Source organism: Gekko japonicus, unplaced genomic scaffold (assembly GCF_001447785.1).
Source record: "Gekko japonicus isolate JY-2015 unplaced genomic scaffold, Gekko_japonicus_V1.1 scaffold1965, whole genome shotgun sequence".
NCBI lineage: Eukaryota > Metazoa > Chordata > Lepidosauria > Squamata > Gekkonidae > Gekko > Gekko japonicus.
The window spans coordinates 90,375-116,920 of record NW_015177074.1 but is presented as its reverse complement, the minus strand read 5'-3'; the positions used below and the strand labels follow the sequence as shown (position 1 = coordinate 116,920).

Sequence of the window (26,546 nt, the reverse complement as noted above, 5' to 3'; positions counted from 1 at the left end):
TGAACCTGTGCGTCACATTTGCATGGCTCTGTAATGCCATTGGCTGCTCCTTTTAGCATAATAAGGGCCCATTCTGCATCCAATATTCGCTCCGTTGTTTTACCAAACCCACACTGGAACAGAAAAAGACCCACATTCAAATACTGACTGCAGAGTCACCCTTGAATGGCCATAAAATGGCCATAAATCTATGCAGACAGCTACCATAAAATCGAGAGATCAAAGGAAGTGAAACCAGCATGCAGTGTGGAGGCGACCATAAAATCTGACAATCAGTGAAAGTGGCATGCAATGTAGAGGGGACTTTCTGTTCCAGCTGGGTTTGGTAAAACAGCAGAACAGCCCCACCCACCTCACAGGGAGTCTGTTGTGGGGAGGGGAAGGGAAAGGAGTTTGTAAGCCACTCTGAGACTCCGAGTGAAGGGCGGGGTATAAACCCAGTCTTTTCTTCTTCTTCTCTTCCTGGTTAACAGGGGAGCCCTCGGGAATGGCATGAAGAGGGGGGAAAGGGAGAACTGGCAGAACTTACACCTTCCTTTGAAGGAAAGTTTAGACTGAATGCACTGGACTTTGCACCCAGCACACTTGCCAAAAACATTGCCCACCACTGCCAATCAATGCTCTCTCTAAGCTGTGGAGTCTTGTGAGCAAAAATTCTACTTTGTGAGCTATTAGCATTAAAATTGTGAGTGAGCGATTTGGCTACTGCATAAACTGGTTTGCTCGGGAGCCATTCTCCCGGAGCGAAGACAAAAATGTGTGAGCCAGAGGCTAAAAAACTGTGAGCTAGCTCACACTAACTCAGCTTAGAGGGAACACAGCTGCCAACATGTGCAGTGTAAACTAGAGCCCCTCTGTGTAGGCACCACTGTGTACATGCAGCTGGGAGGATTACTGTTACGGTAACAAACAGAGAAGTGGTGCCACTATATTTGTATCTAAGATGTACATTTGTGCCTGTGTTTTATGAAGCACAACAGTCTCATTGCCCTCCTGCTGCCAGAAACACATTAACTATTCTTATTCTGATTAAAGATGGTATATTCAACAGTTGCCCTTCTGCCTTCATGCATTACATTTCACTACGCAGAAGCAATCTCCATAGAGGAAAGAATGGGGTTACCATAATGTGGGATGTACAGAATGCGGATGGGAGCGTTTGACATGAGCCCAGTGTGGACAGAGGAGGGTTGCCATGCTGCAGCCAGCAACCGCCAGGATGGGAGGGTGGGGCCTGGCATACCATGGTGTATTGACATCCAATGTTCCCTCTAAGCTGTGGAGTCTTGTGAGCAAAAATTCTGCTTTGTGAGCTACCGACATTAAAGTTGTGAGTGAGCAATTTGGCTGCTGCATCAATCAGTTTGCTCTGGAGCCCTCCTTCCTGAGCGAAGACAAAAATGCATGAGCTGGAGGCTAAAGAACTGTGAGCTAAGCTCACACTAACTCAGCTTAGAGGGAACACTGCTGACATCCTGTAAAACCTGAAAATGACATCACTGGATGGGCTAGAATTTTCAATGATAAAACCATACAGAGCTTTCGAAGTTCTACAACACCTGTGACATCACATCCAGCCCATTTTGGGGGTATACTCCCTGCTAACTCACACTATCATAAATGATTACTAATGTGAAACAATGCTATGAAAGTTTGATGGAATAGGATAGAATCTATAATCCTTACTCCTTCAGACTTGAAAACTATAAAGGATCTCCCTGCTAATTTGTTATAGTATATATGTTATAGGTTTTTCGAGATATTGAATTGTACATCTAGGTTTATACATATCCTTGGATGGCAACAATGTGGCACATGTTGTTCTTGAGAATATAAACAAATAAAAGTTTTTAAAAAGAGAGAGAAAAAAGAAAACAACTCTGAGAGAGCTGTGACTGACCCAAGGTCACACCAGCAGCTGCATGTGGAGGAGTGGGGGATCAAACCCGGCTCTCCCAAATTAGAGTCTGCCCTCCTAACCACTACACCAATCTGGAAAAATTGAAGGTAGGAGGAAAAGAGGAAGACTTAACATAAAATAGATTAACTCAACCAAGGAAGCCACGGCCTGAGCAAGGCTGTCAATGATAGGATGCGTTGGAGGGCATTAATATATTTGTTATTGTTGCCGTCAAGTCACAGCACACTCCCCCTTTCTCAGCCTACCCCACCTCAGGGTTCTTTAGAAGATGGGAAGGGTTCCAGGTGGATCACTTTGGGTTCTTTGGAAAAGGGCGAGATAAAAATGTGATTAGATAGGCATGAAGTAAAAATGGAATATGTTACACAGTTCTTCATTTGGCCATGTCTTCTTCAACTTTAAAGGTTCCATTTGTTCTGGTGATGGAGGCAACTCACTTCATGGGGCAGGGGTCATTTCCTGCGGGAGCGCACAGGAGCGGAGCTCTGGCAGTAAGGAGCCCAGGGGGGCGGGCACATGCAACAAGCCCCGCCCCCTGCTCCCAGCAGCCCTCTGTTGGGCCATGAGGAGCAAGAAGCAGCCAGGTAAGTTGCAGAGCCACCCCCCTCCCCGGCCTGCCTTCAGGTACAAGCTCTCCCTCCTCTGTGAGGTCAGATCTGCACGCCCCCCCCCAAATAGCTAGCAATCCAAAACAGTCCAGTGGAGCCTGAGTGGTGGGTGTTGCCTTCTGACACACTTCCGGTGATATCAGGGTGGTGGTGGTGGTGGTATATGCAAATGAGTTATGCAAATGAGTTATGCAAATGAGCTCCTGCACCTCTTTTTCTACGAAATGACCCGTCATGGGGTATCAAAATGAATGGCGAGGTGGGATCACGTGGTTCCCTCTCTGTGTGTGTTTGTGTACCTGTGTGTACTCCAAAGCCCTTGAGATTCTTCTGGGAAGGATTATTCCTCCACAGCATTGCTAGTACTTGACATTGTGCTCTAACTGTCAAACACGCGGGCCTTGTCTCTGAAAATCCACCTTTGGCACCCTGGCTAACATCTGTTCTGCTTCTTTATGGATCAGACTCCAGACATGAAGTGAAAGAGCAATGTTCGCAGCACAGTGACCAAGTCTATAACGACAAAGGCACAGAAAAGACAATGGATTCCAACAGATTTCTGCTCCCTGATTGGTGCCTCCACCAGTGCAGGTCAGAGATTCTCTTTTTTTAAAATGAATAACATGGGCTGCCCTCTGGTGCAATACATTCAGTGGCTAATGCAGAACTAGACAGGCTGGGTAGCTGGGGACTGAACGGGCTTTACTCCAAAGCCCTTGAGATTCTTCTGGGAAGGATTATTCCTCCACAGCATTGCTAGTACTTGACATTGTGATCTGACTGTTGAACACGCGGGCCTTGCCTCTGAAAATCCACCTTTGGCACCCCGACTAACATCTCTTCTGCTTCTTTATGGAGCAGATTCCAGACATAAAGTGAAAGAGCAATGTTCGCAGCACAGTGACCAAGTCTGTAATGACAAAGGCACAGAAAAGACAATGGACTCCAATAGATTTCTGCTACCTGACTGGTGCCTCCACCAGTGCAGGTCAGAGATTCTCTTTAAAAAAAAAAAAAAAGAAGAAGTCAGTTCATGAATAACATGGGCTGCCCTCTGGTGCAATACATTCAGTGACTAATGCAGAACTGGACAGGCTGGGTAGCTGGGGACTGACCAATTAGGAAGAAGGCTGCAGCAGTTTATGGCTCCCCGTCTCCTATTTACTGTCTTTAATTAGAGAGAACTGCAAGTGGGGGGAGAGAGATGCCTTGTGCTGCGGAGAACGTTGCTTCCTCGCTGCACTCATTAAGACATTGTTTGCACACTGAAATCTGTGTCCACTTTGCAATCATGGGAGCCATAATGCCCGTGAAGAATTCAGAATGCCGTCTGCTTCATGCAACAGGAGGAGATCTCCCTGTGAACCTGCCTGGTTCACACATGCATACACATCCCTGGATGTTTTCCCATCACTTAATTGTTGGGACACCCTAGATATTTTAGTTACTAACTTTTTAATGGATTCTAGGCCAGGAAATATTATTTCCTCTCTGTGTGTGTTTGTGTACCTGTGTGTACTCCAAAGCCCTTGAGATTCTTCTGGGAAGGATTATTCCTCCACAGCATTGCTAGTACTTGACATTGTGCTCTAACTGTCAAACACGCGGGCCTTGTCTCTGAAAATCCACCTTTGGCACCCTGGCTAACATCTGTTCTGCTTCTTTATGGATCAGACTCCAGACATGAAGTGAAAGAGCAATGTTCGCAGCACAGTGACCAAGTCTATAACGACAAAGGCACAGAAAAGACAATGGATTCCAACAGATTTCTGCTCCCTGATTGGTGCCTCCACCAGTGCAGGTCAGAGATTCTCTTTTTTTAAAATGAATAACATGGGCTGCCCTCTGGTGCAATACATTCAGTGGCTAATGCAGAACTAGACAGGCTGGGTAGCTGGGGACTGAACGGGCTTACCAATTAGGAAGAAGGCTGCAGCAGTTTATGGCTCCCCGTCTCCTATTTACTGTCTTTAATTAGAGAGAACTGCAAGTGGGGGGAGAGAGATGCCTTGTGCTGCGGAGAACGTTGCTTCCTCGCTGCACTCATTAAGACATTGTTTGCACACTGAAATCTGTGTCCACTTTGTAATGATGGAAGCCATAATGCCAGTGAAAAATACAGAATGCCGTCTGCTTCGTGCAACAGGAGGAAATTTCCCTGTGAACTTGCCTGGTTCACACATGCATACACATCCCTGGATGTTTTCCCATCACTTGATTGTTGGGACACCCTAGATATTTTAGTTACTAACATTTTAATGGATTCTAGGCAAGGAAATATTATTTTCTTAGATAAATTCCTTGTTCGGGCCATGGAGTTTGGCAGCTTGTGACAGCACATGTTCGGAAATATGGCATAGCCTTTCCTCTCTGGCTTGAGTTCTTCCTTGCTTCCCTTTATTCCTAGTTGGGATTGAATGGTGTCGAGGTTAAGTGCGTGGACTCTAATCTGGGAGAACCGGGTTTGATTCCCCACTCCTCCACTTGCAGCTGCTGGATGACCTTGGGCAAGCCATAGTTCTGTCAGAGCTGTTCTTGAGAAGAGTGGTTTCTGTCAGAGCTTTCTCAACCCCACCTACCTCACAGGGTGTCTTTTGTAGGGAGGGGAAGGGAAAGGAGTTTGTAAACTGCCCTGAGACACCAAGTGAAGGGTGGGGTATAAATCCAATCTCTTTTCTTCTACTCAAGACCGGGGGCAGGGGGAGATACACAGACACTTGGTGATTCACAGCTGCATATGTGAACTAACTAAAGTTACATTCCAGAAGGTATGAAACTTCTCTATAGTTGGATTTATGGTGGCTCGTTAAACCAGTTCAAACCCGATTAAGACCCTTCCAAACAAGTTTAGACCAGTTCAGACACTTGAGGCTCATGAAATGATGCACATGTGAACCAAGCCTCAGCTCAGGAACCTGAGGTTCTTCCTCTAAAAGCAAGTCTGGTTTTCACATGCGTTCACATTAGATTATTTGTCATTACTTATTTAACCAATGCAACTGGCTGCCAGATGTGTGAACTGATTCTACTTTTTAAAAAGGCAGGTGAGAATGGATAGCATGAATATTATATCTAGGGTTGCCAGGTCTGGGTTGTAAAATACCTGGAGATTTGGGGGTGGAACCTGAGGAAGGCTGGGGAGGGGAGGGGCAGGACTTCAGTGGGGTATAATGCCATAGAATCCACCTTCCAAAGCAGCTTTTTTTTCTCCAGGCAAGTTGATCTCTGTGGCTTGAGGATCAGTTGTTATCCCAAGAGATCCCCAGCCACCATCTGGAGGTTGGCAACCCCAGTACTATTGATGGTGTTAGCTCTGCAATGGCTACTTAACCGTGCAAGCAGGGACCGAACTGTCATAGGCCTACAGAAGGGACTGAATAGATCCACTAGAAATGCGGAAATTTAGCACACCTTTGGACTCTCCTTGCATGGTGTGGGAGCCATCGCAGGGAGCCACTTCCCATGTGACATCGCATCCTGGCATTGGCTCCGGATGAGCCATCAGGGCTATTACACTCCTTCTGTTGGACCAGATCAAGCATTGCTTCCAATCCCCCCAAGGTTCTGGTTCAGAAGCAACATACCATGTGACTTCAGTAACGATACCGGAAGAAAGCGTTTGGCAGGTTGAGGCATAATGAAGATCTGTGGCCCTTGAACCACTATGAAAATGTTAACAGTATTCAGCAACCCAGTCCTTGTCTATTGGAGCTCAAAGGCTTAAAGCAGAATGAATTTATGTGTCCAGGGAGGATTATTTTGAACCCTAAAGTGCAAGGTAGCTATAGAGGAAGGCCAGGCTAGCACTCCTTCCCAAGTTCTGTCTGTTGTTTTGGAGAATGTGAGGAAAGGCTTCTGAAGGGAGGGGCAGCCCAAGGGGTTGTGGCACCCTGGGCCGGCCAGCCCAGGTCCCCCCTCCCCCAGGACAGCCAACACATCCTCTGCCTGCTGGCCAGATGGACTGGGTGCACCCTGAGCTGCCTGCTGGCTAACCAGCCCAGGAGGCATCATGGTGGCCACAAGACTACTACACTTTTTGATATCCCTTCCCTAGAGTTGTCAACCTTGAGGTCGTGGCTGAAGATCTCCTGGCATTACAAGAGATCTGCAGCCAACAAAGAGAAAATGGCTGGAGAAAAATGGCTGCTTTGGATGTTGGTTTCTGTGGCATTAAACCCTTCTGAAGTCCCTCCCCTCCCCATTCTCCAGAGCCCGTTTGGTGTAGTGGTTAGGAGTGCTGACTCTAATCTGGGAGAGCCAGCTTTGGTTCCCCGCTTCTTCACATGCAACTGCTGGTGTGATCTTGGGTCAGTTACAAGTTCTTTCAGAGATCTTCTTTCACAAGCAGTTCTCAAAAGAGCTCTCTTAGCCCCACCTACCTCACAGGTAGGCTTGCCAAGTCCCCACAGGAAATGACCCCTGGTTTTAAGGCAAAATAATTGAAAAACTGTTCCCATGTTGCAGCTTTCAGCCAAAGGTGGGTCTTCTTGAGCCTAAAAAGGTTAAAGACTCATGCTATGCAGGCTCTAAACGAAATCAGCAAGTTTACTGGAACAAATGTTTTCTTCACAGACCCAATGGCATTTTTTTGTACTTTTGGTGAACCTCCCACCATCAGATAAAAAGCCCAATTATATAACGTACTGCAGTTCAGCTGCTAGGGGGGAAATGCTGCCATTCGAATCAATCAATAATTTCAGTTAAGACGAATGACATTCTTTTCAACACAGCAGAGATCAGAGACTTTCTTGTCAGCCTGTGATGATCTTTGCCACTGACCCACAGAAGGGAAGGGAAGGAAAGAAAGGCTCATTAGCTCCAGAAATGAATCCCACCCACCCCCACAATCCAATAAATTGTTCTGCCTGGGTTGGATCCAGACTGCTTTTTCATACAGTCTCACTCAATTCCTCTTGTTGCTATAGTGGAATAGCCAAGTTAGTCCACTTAAGGACTCACAACATTGATCCCAAATGTAGAGTCCAGTGGCACCTTTAAGACCAACAAAGGTTTATTCAAGGTATGAGCTTTGTTGGTCTTAAAGGTGCCACTGGACTCTACATTTGTTCTGCTGCTTCGGACCAACACGGCTGACTACCTGGATCTAACATTTATCCCAGTGTGAGCTTTTGAGAGACAGAGCTCAATACAGCCTCTGTCCCACATGCCTTTGTGCATACAGGCCCCCATGATGCCTGGCATAGGTTTAAAGGTAAAGGTTCCCTTGCTCGAAAGCCAGTCGAGTCGGACTCTAGGGTTGCGGTGCTCATCTCTGTTTCAAAGCCGAAGAGCCAGCGCTGTCCGAAGACGTTTCCATGGTCATGTGGCCGGCATGACTAAACACCGAGGCGCACAGAACGCTGTTACCTTCCCACCAAAGTGGTACCTATTTATCTACTTGCAATTTCTTGCTTTCGAACGGCTAGGTTGGCAGGAGCTGGAACTAGAGATGGGAGCTCACTCCATAATGTGGCACACTCGGGTCTTGAACTGTACTGACTTTCCACAGCCTGCAGTTCAGCGTCTTAACCACTTGAGCCACCGCATGGAGATCTCCAACTATTAGAGTTCATCTCCAGGCAACAGAGATCAGTTTCACTGGAGAAAACAGCTGCTTTGGAGGGTAGACTCTATGGTACTATACCCTGCTCAAATCCCTCCCTTACCCAAACTCCAGGCTCAACTCCCAAAATCTCCAGGTATTTCCCTACCCAGAGTGGGCAACCCTAGTCAAATGGGACCCCTTCCTTTCTTTTTCAGCAGCAGTAAAGCTGGTTGGATCCTATTCTAGTAAAATCAGAAGGGGATCTAAAAAGCCATGAGAACAATGTTTCTAGAAAGAAAAATCAATGGCAGTCTTCTAAATTGCATAAAGCATCACTCTTGGAAGTAGGGTTGCCAGACTCCAGGTGGGGCCTGGAGACCTCTTGGAATTACAGCTCATCTCCAGACCGCAGAGCTCCATTCCCCTGGAGAAAATAGCCACTCCCTCCCCTCCCCAAACTCAGCCCTGCCCAGGTTCCACCCCCTAAATCTCCAGGAATTTCCCAACCAAGAATTGATAACCCAGCCTGGAACCCAAGAAGATAAAATGGATGCTGACCACCTGCACGCTACAGTCATCAAAACCATACCTTCTACATGCTCAGTAACACTCTTCTTTCATTGCTTTACCTTTTGGAGATTAATTCCATGTAAGGTTTGGTTCAGATAAACCATTTCCCCAAAGCCATGACCTAAGGAGTATACTATATCCTCATTCTCGATAGACACTTGTGGGTCTTTTCTTGGAAAAGAAATTTCACAAGCCCCCAGCTATTCATTCCAGGTGACCAACTCATATAGGGATGCTAGACTCCAGGTAGGAACTGAGAATCCATCAGAATTACAGCTCATCTCCAGACTACAGAGATCAGTTCTCCTGGAGAACATGGCTGCTCTTGGAAGATGGGCTGTATGGCTGTATAGAAATACTGATTTCTAAATGTCTCCTGCATTCTCCTGTTCTGTCTTTCTGATAACAGGCTATGCCTTGTTTCCTGTTACAAGCCAGTCCATCATACCACCCAGCAGTCAACCTAATTATGTCTGACATGTAGGGTTGCCAAGTCCATCTTTGCCCCCCAGTGGAAGACTTTGGGGGGCATCCCTGGAGGGGGTGGGGCATCACGTTGGGGACGTCTGCCACCCCCCCCCACCTGCCCGTGCGCTGGATCTCCAGAAACGACAGTTCCCTGCACTGAAAATAGCCGGCAGCCGGCGTTTCCCCTTTAAGAGCAGCTGTGTTTCCCTTTTAAGAATGAAGCTGGCTTTTCCCTGCAAGCTTGCGGAGTTCGCGCTTGGGATGAAACACGGGTTGCACACACTTAAAGGGAGAGAGATGGGTGGCTTTGGGTGTTGGGGGTGGGGCTTCCCCCGCCAGCCATCTGGCCAGCGGCGGGTAGAACCTCCCCCCCAAAAAAACGGGGGACCCTTGGAAAACCGGGGGATTTGGCAACCCTATATAAGTTACCGTTCTGCAACAGAGAAAACATTATCTCATCTTCTGAGCTTGGTGACCAAGAGAACAACCGTTCCTTTTAATGGCATTACTTTAAATATTTGAATGGTATAAAGCATCTTGATTAGAACTGTGGCATCAACAAGCTAAACATACAACCTGGCTATTTCAGGGGTGTTTCTCCCCCCCCCCCCGCAATTTATCTCCCTGACCTTTTTCATCCTCATAATTCCCCACTTTATGCCCTCCGATTGTTGGCTTCACTTCCTGCCTTCCTCTTGGTGAAAGTTCAAGTAACCGGCCTGCTTGCAATCAGCACCTCTGCTGATTTCAATCAATGCAACTGCTTTTAATTCCATTAATTTCTGCCAATATGGAATATGAAAGAAAAGGCCAGTTGTGCTATAAGCAATATCACTTAATTGCCAGTTCACATCCCTGAAGTAATTTCCACCTGCTTTAATGGAAAATAACCAATCTGAAGGTTCATACGGCCATTGATAAAGAGTAATATTCATTAGAGCTGCCGAATCACAACTCAGAAACGCAGCATTGCCCATTAAATCTCCCACTAGGTGGGGAAACCAGGCGGCTATGGCTCCTTCTTCCTTTTCAGTCTGATACTTCTACCTTCAAATAACGTAAATCATCAAATCTCATTTATTTAGAAAAGTTATATTGCCGCATCTCCAGAGACCTGCTTGAGGCAGCTCACAAGAATTTTTAAAAAACATAAAAAAGAAACATATATAAAAATTATCACTATTAAAACATCATAAAATCACAAGCCATGAACCTGCCCTCAGGCTAGAAACAGAGCCATAAAAATAGCTTTAGAGGATACAAATGGGACTGGAGAGGGGAGGCGTGGCTCAGTGGTAGAGCATCTGCTTGTTGTGTAGAAGATCTCAAGCTCAATCCCCGGCAGCTCCACCTGAAAGGATGACATGATGTGAAAGACCTCAGGTGATGGGAAAGACTTCAGCCTGAGACCCTGGAGAGCCAATCTGAGTAGACAATATCGACCTGGGTGGAACAAGGGTCTGAGTCAGTAGAAGGAAGCTTCATGTGTTCGAATATTTTGGACTGATGCCTCAAGTAGGTGCCAAGTGAGACTCAAGAGAAAGATTATTTAGAGTATGTCAAAGAGTAAGCAACTGCCACCGAAAAAGCCCCATCTCTGGCTGCCACGTGACTTGTCTCTGCAGGAGTGGACACGGGGACCAGGGCTTGGGAAGAGGGACTTAACTGGTCACTTGATAGTACAGGATGATGTGGCCTATCAAGTACACTCTTCCCAAGCCCCTTCAGTACTTAAAGGGTAAGAACCAGCACTCTGAATTGTGCCTTGAAGCAAACTGGCAGCCTGTATAGGTCTTTCAGTTAAGGGTGATAGTCTCTGTAGCCAGCCTACTGCTTGGCTTAGGGTTGCCAACCCCCAAGTGAGAAATACAAAAACTGAGGGTCACAGTGTTAGGAAGACATACAGAAATATATATCACTGTGTACCATAAGCATGGAGCTGCGGTGGCTCAAGTGGTTAAGACGCTGAACTGCAGGCTGTGGAAGGTCAGTAGTTCAGCAGTTCGAGACCCGGGTGCCGCATGATGGAGTGAGCTCCCGTCTCTAGTTCCAGCTCCTGCCAACCCAGCAGTTCGAAAGCAAGAAATTGCAAGTAGATAAACAGGTACCGCTTCGGTGGGAAGGTAACAGCGTTCCGTGCGCCTTGGTGTTTAGTCATGCCGGCCACATGACCACGGAAATGTCTTCGGACAGCGCTGGCTCTTCGGCTTCGAAATGGAGATGAGCACCGCAACCCTAGAGTTGGATTCGACTGGTTTTCGAGCAAGGGAACCTTTACCATAAGCATATACTTATTGTACACAGTTATATATATAAAACCCCAAGTGAGGCCTGGAGATCTCCTGGAATTACAGCTGATCTCCACAGTACAGAGATCAGTCCCCCCCCAAAAAATAATGGTTGCTTTGGAGGATAGATTCTATCGCTTTCACACACACTGAATAATGCCGTTTCAATCCACTTCAGCAACCGTTTTGCAAGTGGATCTTGCCATTTCACACAGTAAAATCCAGCTGCAAAGTGGATTGAAAGTGCATTTTTTGTGTGTGAAAGCACCCTATGGCATTATACTCTGCTGAGGCACTCTCCTCCTCAACCTCCCCTTCCCAAGCCCAGGAATTTCCCAAACTGTGGTTGGCATCCCTAGTTGCATTGAAAATGGCCAATGGGACTTAGGGAGGTATGGGAAGGTTTGGGTTGAAAGAAGTATCAGAAAAGGCCACAGAGTAGTGTTCTAAGCCAGCAGGTAGATGTTTCGAGCTAGAGATGACTCTGGAGAATGGCCGTGCAATCCACTGAACTGGCTGTAGCCTTCCAATTAAGTAGGGTGACCTTTCAGTGGCTATTGCTGTTTTTGAACAGTTCTGTTAGAATCATTTTGTCTTTATCAAAAATGCTCAAGGGAACATCCAGACAAAGATATAACAACACGGATCTAAACAAAGACATTGGGGCATCAAAACAGTTTCATAAAACAGGCACGTACGATGACTGCTGAAGTCACCGTAAAGCTTTCTGTTCCATTGCAGTGAGTCAAAACAAAACTCCACATGGAACATGTCTCATGCCTACTGCCAGAGACTCTCGAGCATTCAGTCAAAACACTACAGTTCGGACTGCTATAGCATCACCAGCAATCTCATTACATCACAAGACTCCACAGCTTAGAGGGAGCATTGCCCCCCCCAAGAGGATGGCAATACTAGACCAGCCATGAGTGGAGGTGCATGTTGTAAACCTGGCAGTATAAGGGGACTGTTGTGCACTACTGACACTATACTTATGTTGTGAAGGTGGGCTAAGGTTACCAGCTTCAAGGTAGAGCCCTGGAGTTCTCCCAGAATCACAGTTGATCAGACTTCCAAGATCAAGTCCCCCAAAAGAAAATGGCAGCTGTGGAGGCAAAATCTATGGTATACCATGGACTCCACGAAAAACAAAAGTCCTAGAGAGACATCACATCTCTGCTGAGCTCCCTCCTTGGGCAATGCCCCTAAATCCCCAAGGATAGTCCATGCCAGTGTTGGCAACCCTAAACTGGACCAGACACAAAAGTTTGCAAACTTCTCCTGCCATGGAGACAGGTCCAATGAAATCTATCAGTCAGTAATGAAAAGAGTATAAATTTATTTCCACACAAGGGAATAAGTGAATTAAATGTTTCTTTCTTAAAGCAAATTGTTAGACCGTCAAAAATGACCTAAGCTTTCCTCGCAAAGAAGAATTCAAACACAGTCAACTGTGTTTGTTGTACAATCCCAGAGACATTCTTGGCCCAGAGCAACCCTATGCCAAGTGACTGAGGTCTAAATCAATTGACCCCAGTGACTTTAGAGTGGAGTAAAGCAGCGTGGGATATGCATTGGCAGTCCTGGGCAATTTTAATAATCCTGTGCTTCTTTTAGAAGCAGATTTCATTGCTAATTAACTCAATACATGGGCAGTCTTATCTAGCACTGTCCAGTATTTCCCATGGTGATACTCTGAAGATGAACAGTTTGTAACATTCTTTTGAAACTCCTCAACAAGTAGCCGTTTGGCAACATTTGAAGCAAATTTCCTTTTGGAAGAGGCACCGAGAGGCTGAGAAATTGGATGATGACCAGAAGTCAGTGATAAATCCACTGAATCTGGGGGAAATAGGGCCTGGGATGACAAACTGCCCATCTACCGAAGAGTTAGCTCAAGCAAGGAAAGCAGCTGGCAGCGGCAGAACGAATGCCACAACTATTTCCATCTCGGGTCTCGCCTTCCTTTTTCTAATAACTGCAAAACAGGGAAATCAACAAATGACCTGTCTAGAAGTTTGGCAGAGAAGGAAGTCCTATTTTACATTCTAAAGATAGTGCATGTTGAAATATCAACAGTATGGGCCTGGGGAGGCCAGGTTGGCAGTAACCAGGACCAGGGCGTTCTCCCTGGTGGCGCCAACGCTGTGGAACGAGCTCCCTAATGAAATTAGAGCGCTACGGGACCTCCAGCAGTTCCGTAGAGCAGTGAAAATGGAGCTGTTTCACCAAACGTTCAAATAAGAACTGACTGCACTGGCTGGGTCACACTAGCACTCTACCATAGGATGCTGCCGTACTTATTTAGTTTTATTATATTTATTGTCAGGGCTATTTTTGGGCAGGAACGCACAGGAACGGAGTTCCGGCTGGCTCCTGAGTTGGCCACGCCCAGCAGGAACTCATTAGCATAATAGGCCACACCCAACAGCAGAAACTCATTAGGATTGGCTACATTAGGGGTGTGTGGCCTAACATGCAAAGGAGGTCCTGCTACAAAAAAAGCCCTTGGTTTTGACAACAAACAAGGTAAACAGAATAAGAAGCAAAAGGTGGGTGTGGCTGGATGACCACACTTCTGGTAACATGGGGGTGTGGCCTAATGTGCTAATGAGCTGCGCTGTCCGGGTGTGGCTAGATATGCTAATGAGTTTTGCTGTTCGGTGTGGTCTATTATGCTAATGAGTTCCTGCTGGGCTTTTTCTACAAAAAGAGCCCTGTAAAATTATTGTATTTGATATCTGTATTTGCTGGTTTTATATTGCATGTTGTTTTAAATTGTTGTAAGCCACCCTGAGCCACTTCAGCGGGAGGGCGGGGTAAAAGCCTAAGTAAATAAATAAATAAAAATAAAATGTTTAAGCAGAGCAGGTCTGCCCAACCTGTGACACCTCAAGTCAAACAGACCCCACTAGTCACGTGTTGTGGCCAACCTCTTCTTTTTTATGTAGTCTAAATCAGGGGTTCCCAACACTGTGCCCGACACCTTCCCTGGTGCCTGCCAAGTGTTTTTTTTTTAGAAAATGGGGGTTGGGGTAGGTGGGCATCTGCTTTGGCTGTACAGATTAAAAGTCATCCTGTTAAACTGAGCCTCTGCCTCAAACATCAGAGTGGCTATTACAGATATATGAACAGAGTTTGAGCCCAGCGGGGCACCTTTAAGACCAACAAAGGTTTATTCAAGGTATAAGCTTTCATGTGCATGCACACTTCTTCAGACACGTCCACATGGAAGCTTCTACCCAGAATAAAACTGTGTTGGTCTTAAAAGGTGCCACTGGAGAAAAGGAAGTACTTCTTCACCCAAAGAGTGATTAACACTTGGAATTCACTGCCACAGGAAGTGGTGGCGGCTACAAGCATCAAAGGGGAATTAGATAAGCATATGGGAGCAGAGGTCCATCAGTGGCTATCAGCCACAAGGTATAGATAGGGACTCTGGGGCAAGTGATGCTCTGTCTTCGTGGTGCTTGAGGTGGGGTCAACAGTGGGAGGGCTTCTAATGTCCTGGCCCCACTGGTGGACCTCCTGATGGCACCTGGTATTTTTGGCCACTGTGGGATACAGAGTGTTGGACTGGATGGGCCTTTGGCCTGATCCAACATTGGCGTCTCTTATGTTCTTATGACTCAAGGTTCGTTCTGCTGCTTCAGACCAACATGGCTGCCCAACCTGATTCTATTACAGTTATATATAATTTGGTTTCCTGACATTTTTGGTTGGCTCCACCTCCTGTCCAGGATGTCCAGCATTGCTACACAGAAGCAGGCAATAGCAAACCTCCCCTGAAACCCTACGGGGTCACAGCTTGACAGCACTTTCCACCACCACCAAACTGGGGGTTTTTTTCACTTGCTCATCCATGCTGTGCAAACCCCTGCCTTCAGCCCCAATCTCTCACCCTCAAGTAACTCAGGAGCAGGAGAAGAAATGGTCTTCAGAGTGATGCTCTAGGCTAGGAATTTCCCCATGTCTTTATCTTTACCAGAGAGATTAGGGACATGCCTAGAATGTCATTTGAAATTGACATCACATCTTGCCCAAACCCCACCCTCCCTAGGCACTGCCCTTGAGGTCTCCCAGCATTTGCCCAGATATGTCAACAACCCTATTCTAAGGCCCTGACAGTTAATTCACTTTAAAAGATACAACTCTGTTTAGGGTTGCACTGTTAAACTATCCCTGCAAAAGCAGCAGGAGGAGGCAGCAGAAGTAAAGCAGGTGTGGGGAGGTATCATTGAGAGATAATGGCTCAAAACAGTAGTGCATGGCTCTCACCCACTTTGGAAGCATATTTGTGGTGCATATCCAACATCTGACATGGCCAGTTCTAGGTCCTGACCCCAGATGGCCTCCTTAAATAGGATATTAAAGATACAGGAAGGAAGTCAGTGTGGAATGTCCAGGTCTTAGCAGCTCCCATTCTATATATAACAGAGGTTTTCTCAGCTTGGAGCCTCACTTCATGATAGTATCAGTGACAAAACATGATAGTATTTCTGAGTGCTAGAACACCTGGAGTGTGTGAAGATGGCTTTTTGACAAGCTGTGACAGACTGCAATTTTAAAAGCTTAGAAGTGCTGTGTAAACAGATAAAGGACTGCGAAGGGTTAATTCTTCACAGAGCCAGAGAGCCTTGAGTGACAGGCTGTTCCAAGAGATCTGATTTGTTACCATCAGCTGAGCAGAGAGAGACTTTAGAGCTGAATGATGAGGAGGAGAATTCAGTCTGATTTCAGCCCTAGCTGAGAAGAGTGGAGAACTGACAGTTTCAGAATTCAGCTTTGACTGAGAGCAGTTTAACACAGACAGGAGAACTTGGGGACAGATGGCAAGGACAAGTGGGTAGTTAGATGAAGACTCCCATTTGGGCCAAGGACAGGGGATAGATCTTCTAGAGACAGAAGAAATTTCCCTACCCAGTCTAAACAGGGTGATAGCTATGAGGAGTGCAGAGATCCCTGGGCTGATGTGGTTAGAAACCACCTGTAGAAAACTTAAGAGTTGGTTAAAAACTCAAGGAGAGTACTGGTGTTTCAACAGAAGGGGTTTGGGTACTGGAAAGAGTATACCAGCCTCCTGGAAACCAAAGGAGAATACTCAAAGAAAGTGTCCTGGAGTGTTTGGGAAGACACTGGATCAAACCCTCTAAACATGAAGATGTAAGTCACTGTGAATAGCTAAAGAAACTCTGATGAGCCTGAAATACAAGAACTAAAGTCTGTGCATGTACTGCTTTTACCTCAGAGTTATCCATATTACCTCAGAATTTTCAACCCCTGGTTTCACCTGACCTTTCCCCTCTGTTGAATAAAATATTTTGTTAATTCTGAACTTCAAAATGTCTCAAGTGCCATAGTCAGTGGTTTAAGTTAAAGGGCAATCCTGACCCTTCCCTCAGGTTTCTGGACTGAGCCAGCAGTAAACTATCAGTCTGTGACAGGGTGGGACAGCCAGAATTCTTCAGGAAAGAAGAAAACAGACCACTAGGGCTGCTTAGTCAGAAAAGCAAATAGAAACAGAGTGAAAATCTTCCCTCTGAGGGAGGGAAGTGGATGGGAGCATCATACAAGCTAGACCAAGTTCTCAAAAGATCTGCAAGGATGATACTGGATCCAGGAGAAAACCATATGTAATAAAACCAAGGAAATTACCCTGTGTTTACACTGAGAATGGCTCGTATGTCAGAATTAATATGAAGTACCATGTTGACCCTATTCACCAAGGGTAGGTCAGGAAGCAGTGAGGCTAACCTACAGGAAATCAGATCTAAGCAGACAGTCAACAGGGTCATATCCTTCCAGACTTTTCGGTATGCTGAATGATAATCCAATCAGCATTTTAGATGCATCCAGAATGTTCTCTCACACACACACATACACAGATAACTGCAAGAACTCTGCAAGAACCAGAGGATGCAAGCCATCCCAAGGCACACCAGTCCCCAGCTATATGAAGAAGCCTTTCTTTTATGAGACAAAGGCACTCAACACGTGCTCAGGTTTCATCCTCAAGTCTCTTTTTTGAAGGGGGAAAAAGAGCCCCTTATTTAGGTATTTATACTGCACCTTTTTTCCCCAATGGGAACCAAAAGCAGCTTACAACATCATCCTCCCAACCTCTGTTTTAATCTACACAACAACCACCCTGTGAGGTAGATTAGGCTGAGGAAGACTGACTGGACCAAGGTCACCCAGTGAGCTTCCATGGCAAAGTAAGGATCTGAACCTGGGCCTCCTAGATCCTAATCTACCACTCTAACCCCTACCCTACACTGGTTTATAGGGATGCCAGCCCCCTGTGGGACCCAGGGATCTCCCGGAATTACAGCTCATCTTGACTATAGAGGTCAGTGCCCCTGGAGAAAATGGATACTTTAGAGGGTGGACTCTATGGCATTGTACCCTGCTGAGATCTCTGTCTGCCCTAGATGCCATCCCCAAATCTCCAGAAGTTTCCCAACCTGGATCTGGCAACCCTACCTCCCCATTCCCTACAGGCGGCCGGCTGGGGTATAAATTAAATACAACAACAATCACCACCACCCTACTGGCTTATAGAATAACTCCCACCATAGGAAAAGAATTCTGCATATGCTTAGAAACTCTTAGCTTCAGATTAGAAACCCTAAACAGAGGGCACTCATAATCAAATTTACTTGAAGAAAGGGGAGTAAATTTTCTACGACTACTATTGCTACGACTAGTGGTGGTGGTGGTGGTAGTAAATGTTTATTGTGGGTGGCCAAAGGCCACTATCAGGTTGGTCAAAATAAAACATAGATAAAACAGATAAAGAATAAAAACAATCAAGATAAGATGCTACACAATTAAAACAGATTACAAAATGACAGATTTTAAGTTTCAGACACCACTTTTGCACATATTTTCTTGGCAGCCAAAGCATATCAGCCTGCCATGTAGACACATGGGCCAGTCAGAGAGCAATGATTTAAAGACATGATGGAGTGATTTCACTCCCGAAATGCAGGAGGATGTGATGCCAATGCTGCTATGGCAACTCTTCATTTCATTAAAATAAGTATGCCAGTCACCAGTTTTTAACATATGTGTGCAATTGCTGTTGTACTATCAGTAAAAAAAATAATCATATTTTTGAGTTAGCCATCAATTGCCACTTTTACCTTGAAAGGAAGACAACCCTGAAGGTAAGAGGGCTCACTTAAAAAGGTTATACATGCAATAAAATTATTGGACATAACTGTAACTTGTATGCTAATGTAAGAAGACCCTGTGCTTTGCCTATGAAAACACCTTGTCTTGCATCTGAGTAAACACTCTACCCGTTTTATCATTTCTTTTCCTGTTTTACGTATATGCAGTATTTTACGTATATGCAGTGATTTTCTATTTTATGTATATGCAGCGAGCCACAATGTGTGTTCTTTGGCTGTCTCTGAGGTCTGGCAGAATTTTCTGATTGGGTGTCCCATCCTGAAAATATGTAATGTACATTAGCAAGACAGGGCTCACTTCTATGGTTTTATTATTTTATGTATTTATTCATTATTACCTTGTGTATTGGACAAGACCAGAAAGACATGGGTTCAGTACTTGCTCAGCTGTGGAAACTCACAGGATGACCTTGGGTGGCTCTTTCTCCTTGACCTACGTCACAGGTAAGGTTACCAGCTGCAGGTTGGGGAATACCTGGAGACTGGGGATGGTGGGGTTTGGGGAGGGACCTCAGCTGGGTATAATGCCATTGAGTCTACCCTCCAAAGCATCCACATTATCCAGGGGAATTGGTCTTCATTGTCCGGAGATAAATTGTAACAGTGGACAACCTCCAGGTGCCACCTGGAGAATGGCAACCCTACTCACTGGATTGTTGTCAGGATTTTGTTGCTAACCTTCACATCAGGCCTGGAGATTTCCCAGAAGTACAACTGATCTCAATGAGACAGAGATCACTTCCCCTGGAGAAAATGGCTGCTTCGGAGGGCAAACTCTATTAGATTATACCCTGCTGAAGCCCCTCCCCCTTCCCAAACCACACCCTCCCCAGGCTCCACCTCCAAAACTCCAGAATTTCCCAACCCAGAGTTGGCAACCCTGATTGCAGAGCATCACATTTAAACTGGACTGCTGGCTGCGCAAAGTACCAACAGGTGTTTAATTAGCACACCTGTGCAACATCCTCCTGGGTGACGGCCCTCCAGCACACTAACAAAGCACACACAGCCGATTTACAGAGGCCACTGCCCGGTTTAAATGAGAGGCTATGTGGACACAAAGTCCCCTGGGTAAGAGCGATGGCTTTGTCAACACCACGCTCTAATCACGCCCAGATCTCCAGCTTCCTTGGGACTACCATGTTTTGGTTTTGCTCTGTCTTGTAATAGAATGGTGTGTTTCATTTAGTTCTGGAAAGAGACTGAACAGCTGCCTTTCATATTCACCACAAGAAAATACTCTTTTCCTCTCCTCCGGCACAGAGATGTCAAACATGAGGCCCGGGGGCCGAAACCAGCCTGTCCAGGGCTCTTATGTATCCTGCGAGCAACTAGTGCAAGGGAGTGAACAGGAGACTGCTGGGGGGGGGGGAGAGTGGGCAGAGCGACTCCAACTGCAGCATCAGCATGGCAGAACAATCTCGTCTGCAGCGGTCAAGCATTGTGGGAGCATCTACCCAGTACTGCACTGCTGGCTCTTCAGTCTGCCCATGTGGGTTTTCCTTTGCACCCCCCTCCCAGTCCATGGGGCCTTGCAGTGAGGATACAACAACTCGGGGCTTACGAGCTGCTGTCCTTTATACAGCTTATATCTCTGGTACCTGGTTTTATGGCACGCATGGCCTGGCCCAACAAAGTGACATTTATGTCAGATCCGACCCCCATAACAAATTAGTTCGACACCTCTGCTCTAACATAACCTTCACTGGTGCCACTTGAAAACCTAGTTTTCCACCCAATAGTATATAAACAAAATAAGCCCCCAATACACTCTGCATTCCCTTTTCAGGTTTTTTTGGGGGGCTTTTCCCACCAACAACATACTTTCTTCCCTTCCGCTTATTTTGTGCTAAATACCCAGCCCAGTGAAGGATTCTGGAGAGCTCAAAAACTCACTCACTTCCTTTGGCCAATGATGCAACTTTTGGCTTTCGTGTGAACTTCTCCCTTTCCAACTGTCCATTTGAGATTTAATTCTGACGCTACCATTCTAAACATATTTACCTGGAAGCAGATCTGTGGGGTTTTACTATCAGGGTTTTACTTCTGAGTAAACAAGTTTGGAATGCAAGACATTTACAGAACAATTGACATTTACGGACATTTTTTTGACAGCACAACCCTTTGTATGTTTACTCAGAAATAAGCCCCACTTTATTCATGGGGGATTACACACAGGTAAGTACGGCTCAAGTGGTTAAGACGCTGAACTGCAGGCTGTGGGAGGTCAGTAGTTCAGTAGTTCGAGACCCAAGTGTGCCACATGACGGAGTGAGCTCCCATCTCTAGTTCCAGCTCCTGCCAACCTAGCAGTTCAAAAGCAAGAAATTGCAAGTAGATAAATAGGTCCCACTTTGGTGGGAAGGTAACAGCATTCCGTGTGCCTTGGTGTTTAGTCATGCCGGCCACATGACCACGGAAATGTCTTCGGACAGCGCTGGCTCTTCAGCTTTGAAACGGAGATGAGCACCGCAACCCTAGAGTCGGACTCGACTGGCTTTCGAGCAAGGGAACCTTTACCTTTTTAAGTGTGAGCAGGACTGCTTCCTCACTCTTGCTGAACTCTGTATCCCTGCCAAGCTATGCACGAACAACTTTCCATGCCAATTTTACATCACCCAGACTCTTCCAGTTGTATAAATTCTCTACTCCAATTACATTAGCCAACACCATTTACGACCAGCTGGAGGAATGCAGCCATAAAGCATGCATTTCCTTTTCACATACTGTATTCCATCTTTATGGAGCCTGACCAATATCTTTTATTAGTTCATAACTAATCACTTCGCTTGCTAATGAAGAACGTCATTTGCTCTCCCTCCAAAGAGATGTTTGAGGCTCTCCTAAGGTTATGAACACTTGGCACATGGCATCAATACCTAGAATATTTCAGCCATTTAGCCTGATCTTCCCATATGAGCCTTTCCCCATTCATTCACACACCACGTATATCACTTATATTTGGTCTATAAACTGCTGGTCGTCTGTGTTGAATTATTGGGACGCTGGTATTTCAAAGGGCACGATCTGCTCGCCGACTCCTCCTTTATTGTTACTTTTTAAGTACAGTGTTTATCTTCATTTTAATATTGATTTAAATAGAGCAGTTGGGGGTGGTGGAGGGAATCTACACTGGATTAACTGACGCATGGTTAAAAACCTCAATGACAACCACTTTTTCCCAAGATAATGACAGCCAGCCTCCATGTATTCCAGTAAAATGTGTCTGAGCCTGTAGAAAGAATTCCATTAAGCAGAAATGCGAAATGTACCAGTGGTCCCCCCCCCCTCTTCAGAAATGCTCTTTGTCCTATGAACACAAGGATGAACATTTTTTAAATCCCCTATGCAATTAAAATAAGGGGGAAATTGATGTTTCTACAGACTTATTGTAGCACTGATAGGAATCCTCACAGAGCGAGGACCACAGAATCGCTGGACTGGCCCACTAAATAAGAGTTATACCCCCTAAGCCCACAGAAATCGGCACCGTTCGTTGGCAAGCATTGTGGAGAAAGCAGAGGTCTTTCCTCCTATATAGCCTGGAAGTCCTCCTCTCGACAAGCAGTCTCAATCTGTCTTCGATCTGTCAGAAACGTTGTTAAGTAGCAAACTCATGTTAATGCCTGAGTTGCCTAAATTGCTGTGATTCGAGCGGCATTCGACATACAGCTCCTTAAACATCATTTATATGTTAACCGTTCTGATAGCACAGATGGGAACTCTAACCCAAAGGATATTACAAGAACAGCTGGAAAAGCCAACCACACCAGGGGAGAGTCCTTATTCCTGGAGGTGACAGTTTTATATGAATTTTTATTTGGGTTCAGTTGAATGCGAGGGCATAGCGGCCATCGTTTATCATGTCTGGAAGATTTTTAATGGGCATCTCACAGCATTTCTTGCTGTCTCGAGGCACCTGCCCCTGATTTATTTTCTTCATTTATACCCAGCCTCTCTCCCCAAGCGGTCTTACATCGTTCTCCTCTCCTCCATTTGATCCTCACAATGACCCTGTGAGGTAGGATAGGCTGAGTGTGTGTGACTGGCCCCAGGTCACCCTGCAAGCTTCCACAGCAGAATAGGGACTCGAATCTGGGTCTCCCAAGATACTAGTCCAATCGAATCTGGGTCTCCCAAGATACTAGTCCGATGCTCTTAACCACTAAACCCCACTGGCTCTCAACACTTCTGTTCCTTGAAATGGCCTTGTGCAGCTCTCACTTTGAGCGAGATCCGAGAGCTTCAGAAGTCATCATAGAGGCAATACCTACAAGAGGCAATACCTACAAGCTCAGCTTCATGTGTTACCAGCAGATGTGTTTCAGGAATCGGGAGTCACTTGTACTTAGGAGCTGTCTCTCGCATGGGAGCGAACAGTGTTCCCATCTGACAGGTGGAAGAATCAGGCAACTCACTAGCTCTTCACCTTATCAGAGGAGTTCATAACTGAAAGGGAAGCGTAACCTGACCCCCAAGACTAGTATGCTATCCAGTACACTCCAATAGTTCAAATATATATTAAACGTTGCATGCTCCTACATAAACGATCATGAACCTAACATTTAAAAGGGAGTCACACTTAAACAAAAGCTAAATTGCAAAGCCAAAGGTAAACATACGATGCGAACTTTGTAAACACGTGCAACTCACTCCCGTACAATATCAGCTCCCGTACAATATCAGCAAGCTGTTCCAGCTCCCGTGTGAAGGATGGGTTTCCATGCTCACTTAGCACATCAAGACCATGCTCTTTCTTCCATGTGTTCTCATATAAACAGTTGCGCGAGCAAAAGGACTCATTTTTGATGGCATGAAAGCTGGCCCTGAACCATTCAAGGTGGCACCTCCAGGTTCAATGCAGACAATGAGCCCCTCGTATATGCATGATGCGCCCGAATCCATGGCGGGTGCTAGTGCATTGAAGAGATGCCCGCTACCAGTGGTAAATTGACATGTGCATCCTCCTCCTTCAATAGCTACAACTCAGCCTATGTAGAGTGCTTCCTGTGTAAAACCATTGAGGTAGATGAAGTGAGACTCAAGTAAATCTTCAAGGGATGGCAGGGCTACAGTGCAATCCTCAAAGGGGTTATATCCTTCTAAACTCATTGACAGTTTTGGACTGTAATCTTAAAGGGGTAACTCAGTTTAGGATGTTAGTTTCATAATGCTCCAGAAGGGTTATTCTGGTTACGTTTATGTTAATGAGGATTAAACCATGGAAAAGAAATACGATGTATGCAATCGCTAAATTAGGCATTGCCATTGCGTAATGATTTCCTTCCCCTATGATTTAACCTCACATGCTAAAGCAATCCCCAACAGCACCTTGACTCAGAAGTAAGTATCCTCTGTTAGCCTGCAATCCTACACACATTTAGCTAGGAATATGCAGAGGCTGCAGGCTTTGCAAAGCCAAAGGTAAACATACGATGCAAACTTTGTGAACACGCGCAACTCACTCCCGTACAATATCAGCCCCAACTGGATTAGAGCAAGCTGTTCCAGCTCCCATGTGAAGGATGGGTTTCCATGCTCACTTAGCACATCAAGACCATGCTCTTTCTTCCATGGGTTGTCATATAAACAGTTGCATGAGCAAAAGGACTCATTTTTGATGGCATGAAAGCTGGCCCTGAACCATTCAAGGTGGCACCTCCAGGTTCAATGCAGGCAATGAGCCCCTCGTATATGATGCGCCCAAATCCATGGCGGGTGCTAGTGCATTGAAGAGATGCCCACTACCAATGGTAAATTGACATGTGCATCCTCCTCCTTCAATAGCTACAACTCAGCCTATGTGGAGTTCTTCCTGTGTAAAACCATTGAGGTAGATGAAGTGAGACTCAAGTAAATCTTCAAGGGATGGCAGGGCTACAGTGCAATCCTCAAAGGGGTTATATCCTTCTAAACTCATTGACACTTTTGGACTGTAATCCTAAAGGGGTAACTCAGTTTAGGATGTTAGTTTCATAATGCTCCAGAAGGGTTATTCTGGTTACGGTTATGTTAATGAGGATTAAACCATGGAAAAGAAATACGATGTATGCAATCGCTAAATTAGGCATTGCCATTGCGTAATGATTTCCTTCCCCTATGATTTAACCTCACATGCTAAAGCAATCCCCAACAGCTTGATTCTGTGCACCTTGACTCAGAAGTAAGCATCCTCTGTTAGCCTGCAATCATACACACACTTAGCTAGGAATATGCAGAGGCTGCAGGCAGTTGCCTGGGATGGAAGCCAATCTAAAAGCTAAGGAGTTCCTTTTATTAAGACCCACCCAAAGCAATGCGCAAGCTTTGGAGTTCTCCAGAACTCTTCATCAGGTGAGATGTCCCTGAACACAGCGAGACTTAACTTCCAGGTAAATATATACATCAGGCAAGAAATCTCGAAGGTACCACAACCATTTGGGGGGCACAAGTCTCTTGCCCCAAAGCCATTGCCCTGGGCCCCTGGCATGAGGCTCACCATACTCTGCTAGAGCCCAACAGGTGTCCTCATAACATAGCGGCACCCAGTGCTTTGGAAAGCCTCCAGATAGCGCTAATCTCCAAAACCGTTTCTTTCCTAAACGCAGTGTGGGGTTTTTTTCTCATTGCAAATGACATTTCTTCCCACACAGGTTCCTGCTTGCATAGCGTCCTGTGATAACCAAAAGCTTGCTACCCTGTTGACACAACCGGCTGGCTCTCATCGGCTCCCCTCGCCCCTTGCATCCGTTCACCCGAAATGTGCTTGGCACTCCACGGCCGGCTGTTTCTATATTTATAAGGCACATACCAGTTCGGCTCTGGAAAGGAGCTGCGATTGACCCTGTAAACTAACCTGGCTTCCGTTTCGACGCGATCGCCCACCCCACGTGTCCGCAGCCCGCGAGCGCCGGCCAAGCCCAGCCAAACCAACCCATTCAACAACAACAACAACAGCGAACAAATAAAACGGGGAAATCCCCAATACTTACACCTAAGCGTCTGCTCCTAATCTTTACATACCCCTGCTTCACGATGTCATTGAAATTGGTAGCCATCCTCCCACCGGAGAGTCAAGGAGTTGTAGTAGGGAAGTTGCAGCGAGATCCAGTTTGTAGCGGGGGATTGGTGTTTGTTGGTTTGTTTTAAAAATATATAAGGAAATCAACCCATCTTCCAGCCGACCAGCCCTTGGACTAAAACCGCTTCCTGACCCAGAAACTCACCGGCGAGAGTTTTTAATCCACTTGGGAAGTGAGAAAGAGTGAATGAGAGACGGGAGACTCCCCTCCCGGATCAGCTGACGGGGAAGACGGCAGCTCGCAGCTGACTGGCTTGTGGAATGAGATCAGAGAATCGGCCCAGCTCGTCCGCCACCGCTACCCCCCTTTCTTGTGGGGGACGAGTTCCGCCTTGGCGAGCTGCTCCTTGTAAAATGCGACTTCGGACCCCCGCCCGCCTCTTCCCCCCTCCCTCCCCGGCTTTGAAAGACCACGAACAATTGCAAAGGCAAGAATCCTCCTTTTATTTTATGGTATAAGAGAAGGACCAGGAGGGGTGGGACAGGGGTGTCAATTAAGATCAGGAGTCACCTGGATAAGAACATAAGAGAAGCCAATGTCGGATCAGGCCAATGGCCCCTCCAGCTGAACACTCTGTCCCCCAGTGGCCAAAAATACCAGGTGCCATCAGGAGGTCCAACAGTGGGGCCAGGACACTAGAAGCCCTCCCACTGTCGCCCCCCCCCCAAGCACCCAAGAATACAGTGTATTACTTGCCCCAGCCTGAGAGTTCCTATCTATACCTTGTGGCTAATAGCCACTGATGGACCTCTGCTCCATATGCTCATCCCCAGCAAACCTTGTCAGTTCTAAGATCAGCCCTTGTGACCTATGAAATAAGATGGAAGTGCCTATGAGCATGTGCAGAATGCATTACCTTCAGCCTAGGATCCCTACACACTAAGAGTGT

The 26,546-nt window shown here is 46.2% G+C and overlaps 1 protein-coding gene across 1 annotated transcript in view; it reads right to left on the bottom strand.

Annotated features, from left to right (window-relative positions):
* The window catches only part of DOK5 (docking protein 5), a 110,060-nt gene extending 84,182 nt beyond the window's left edge, over positions 1–25,878 (bottom strand). The window contains exon 1 of the mRNA XM_015428230.1: positions 25,568–25,878. Within this exon, the coding sequence (XP_015283716.1) occupies positions 25,568–25,633 (66 nt within the window). The 5' untranslated portion in view covers positions 25,634–25,878. The remainder of the gene's footprint in view (positions 1–25,567) is intronic.
* Positions 25,879–26,546: the final 668 nt, after the last annotated feature.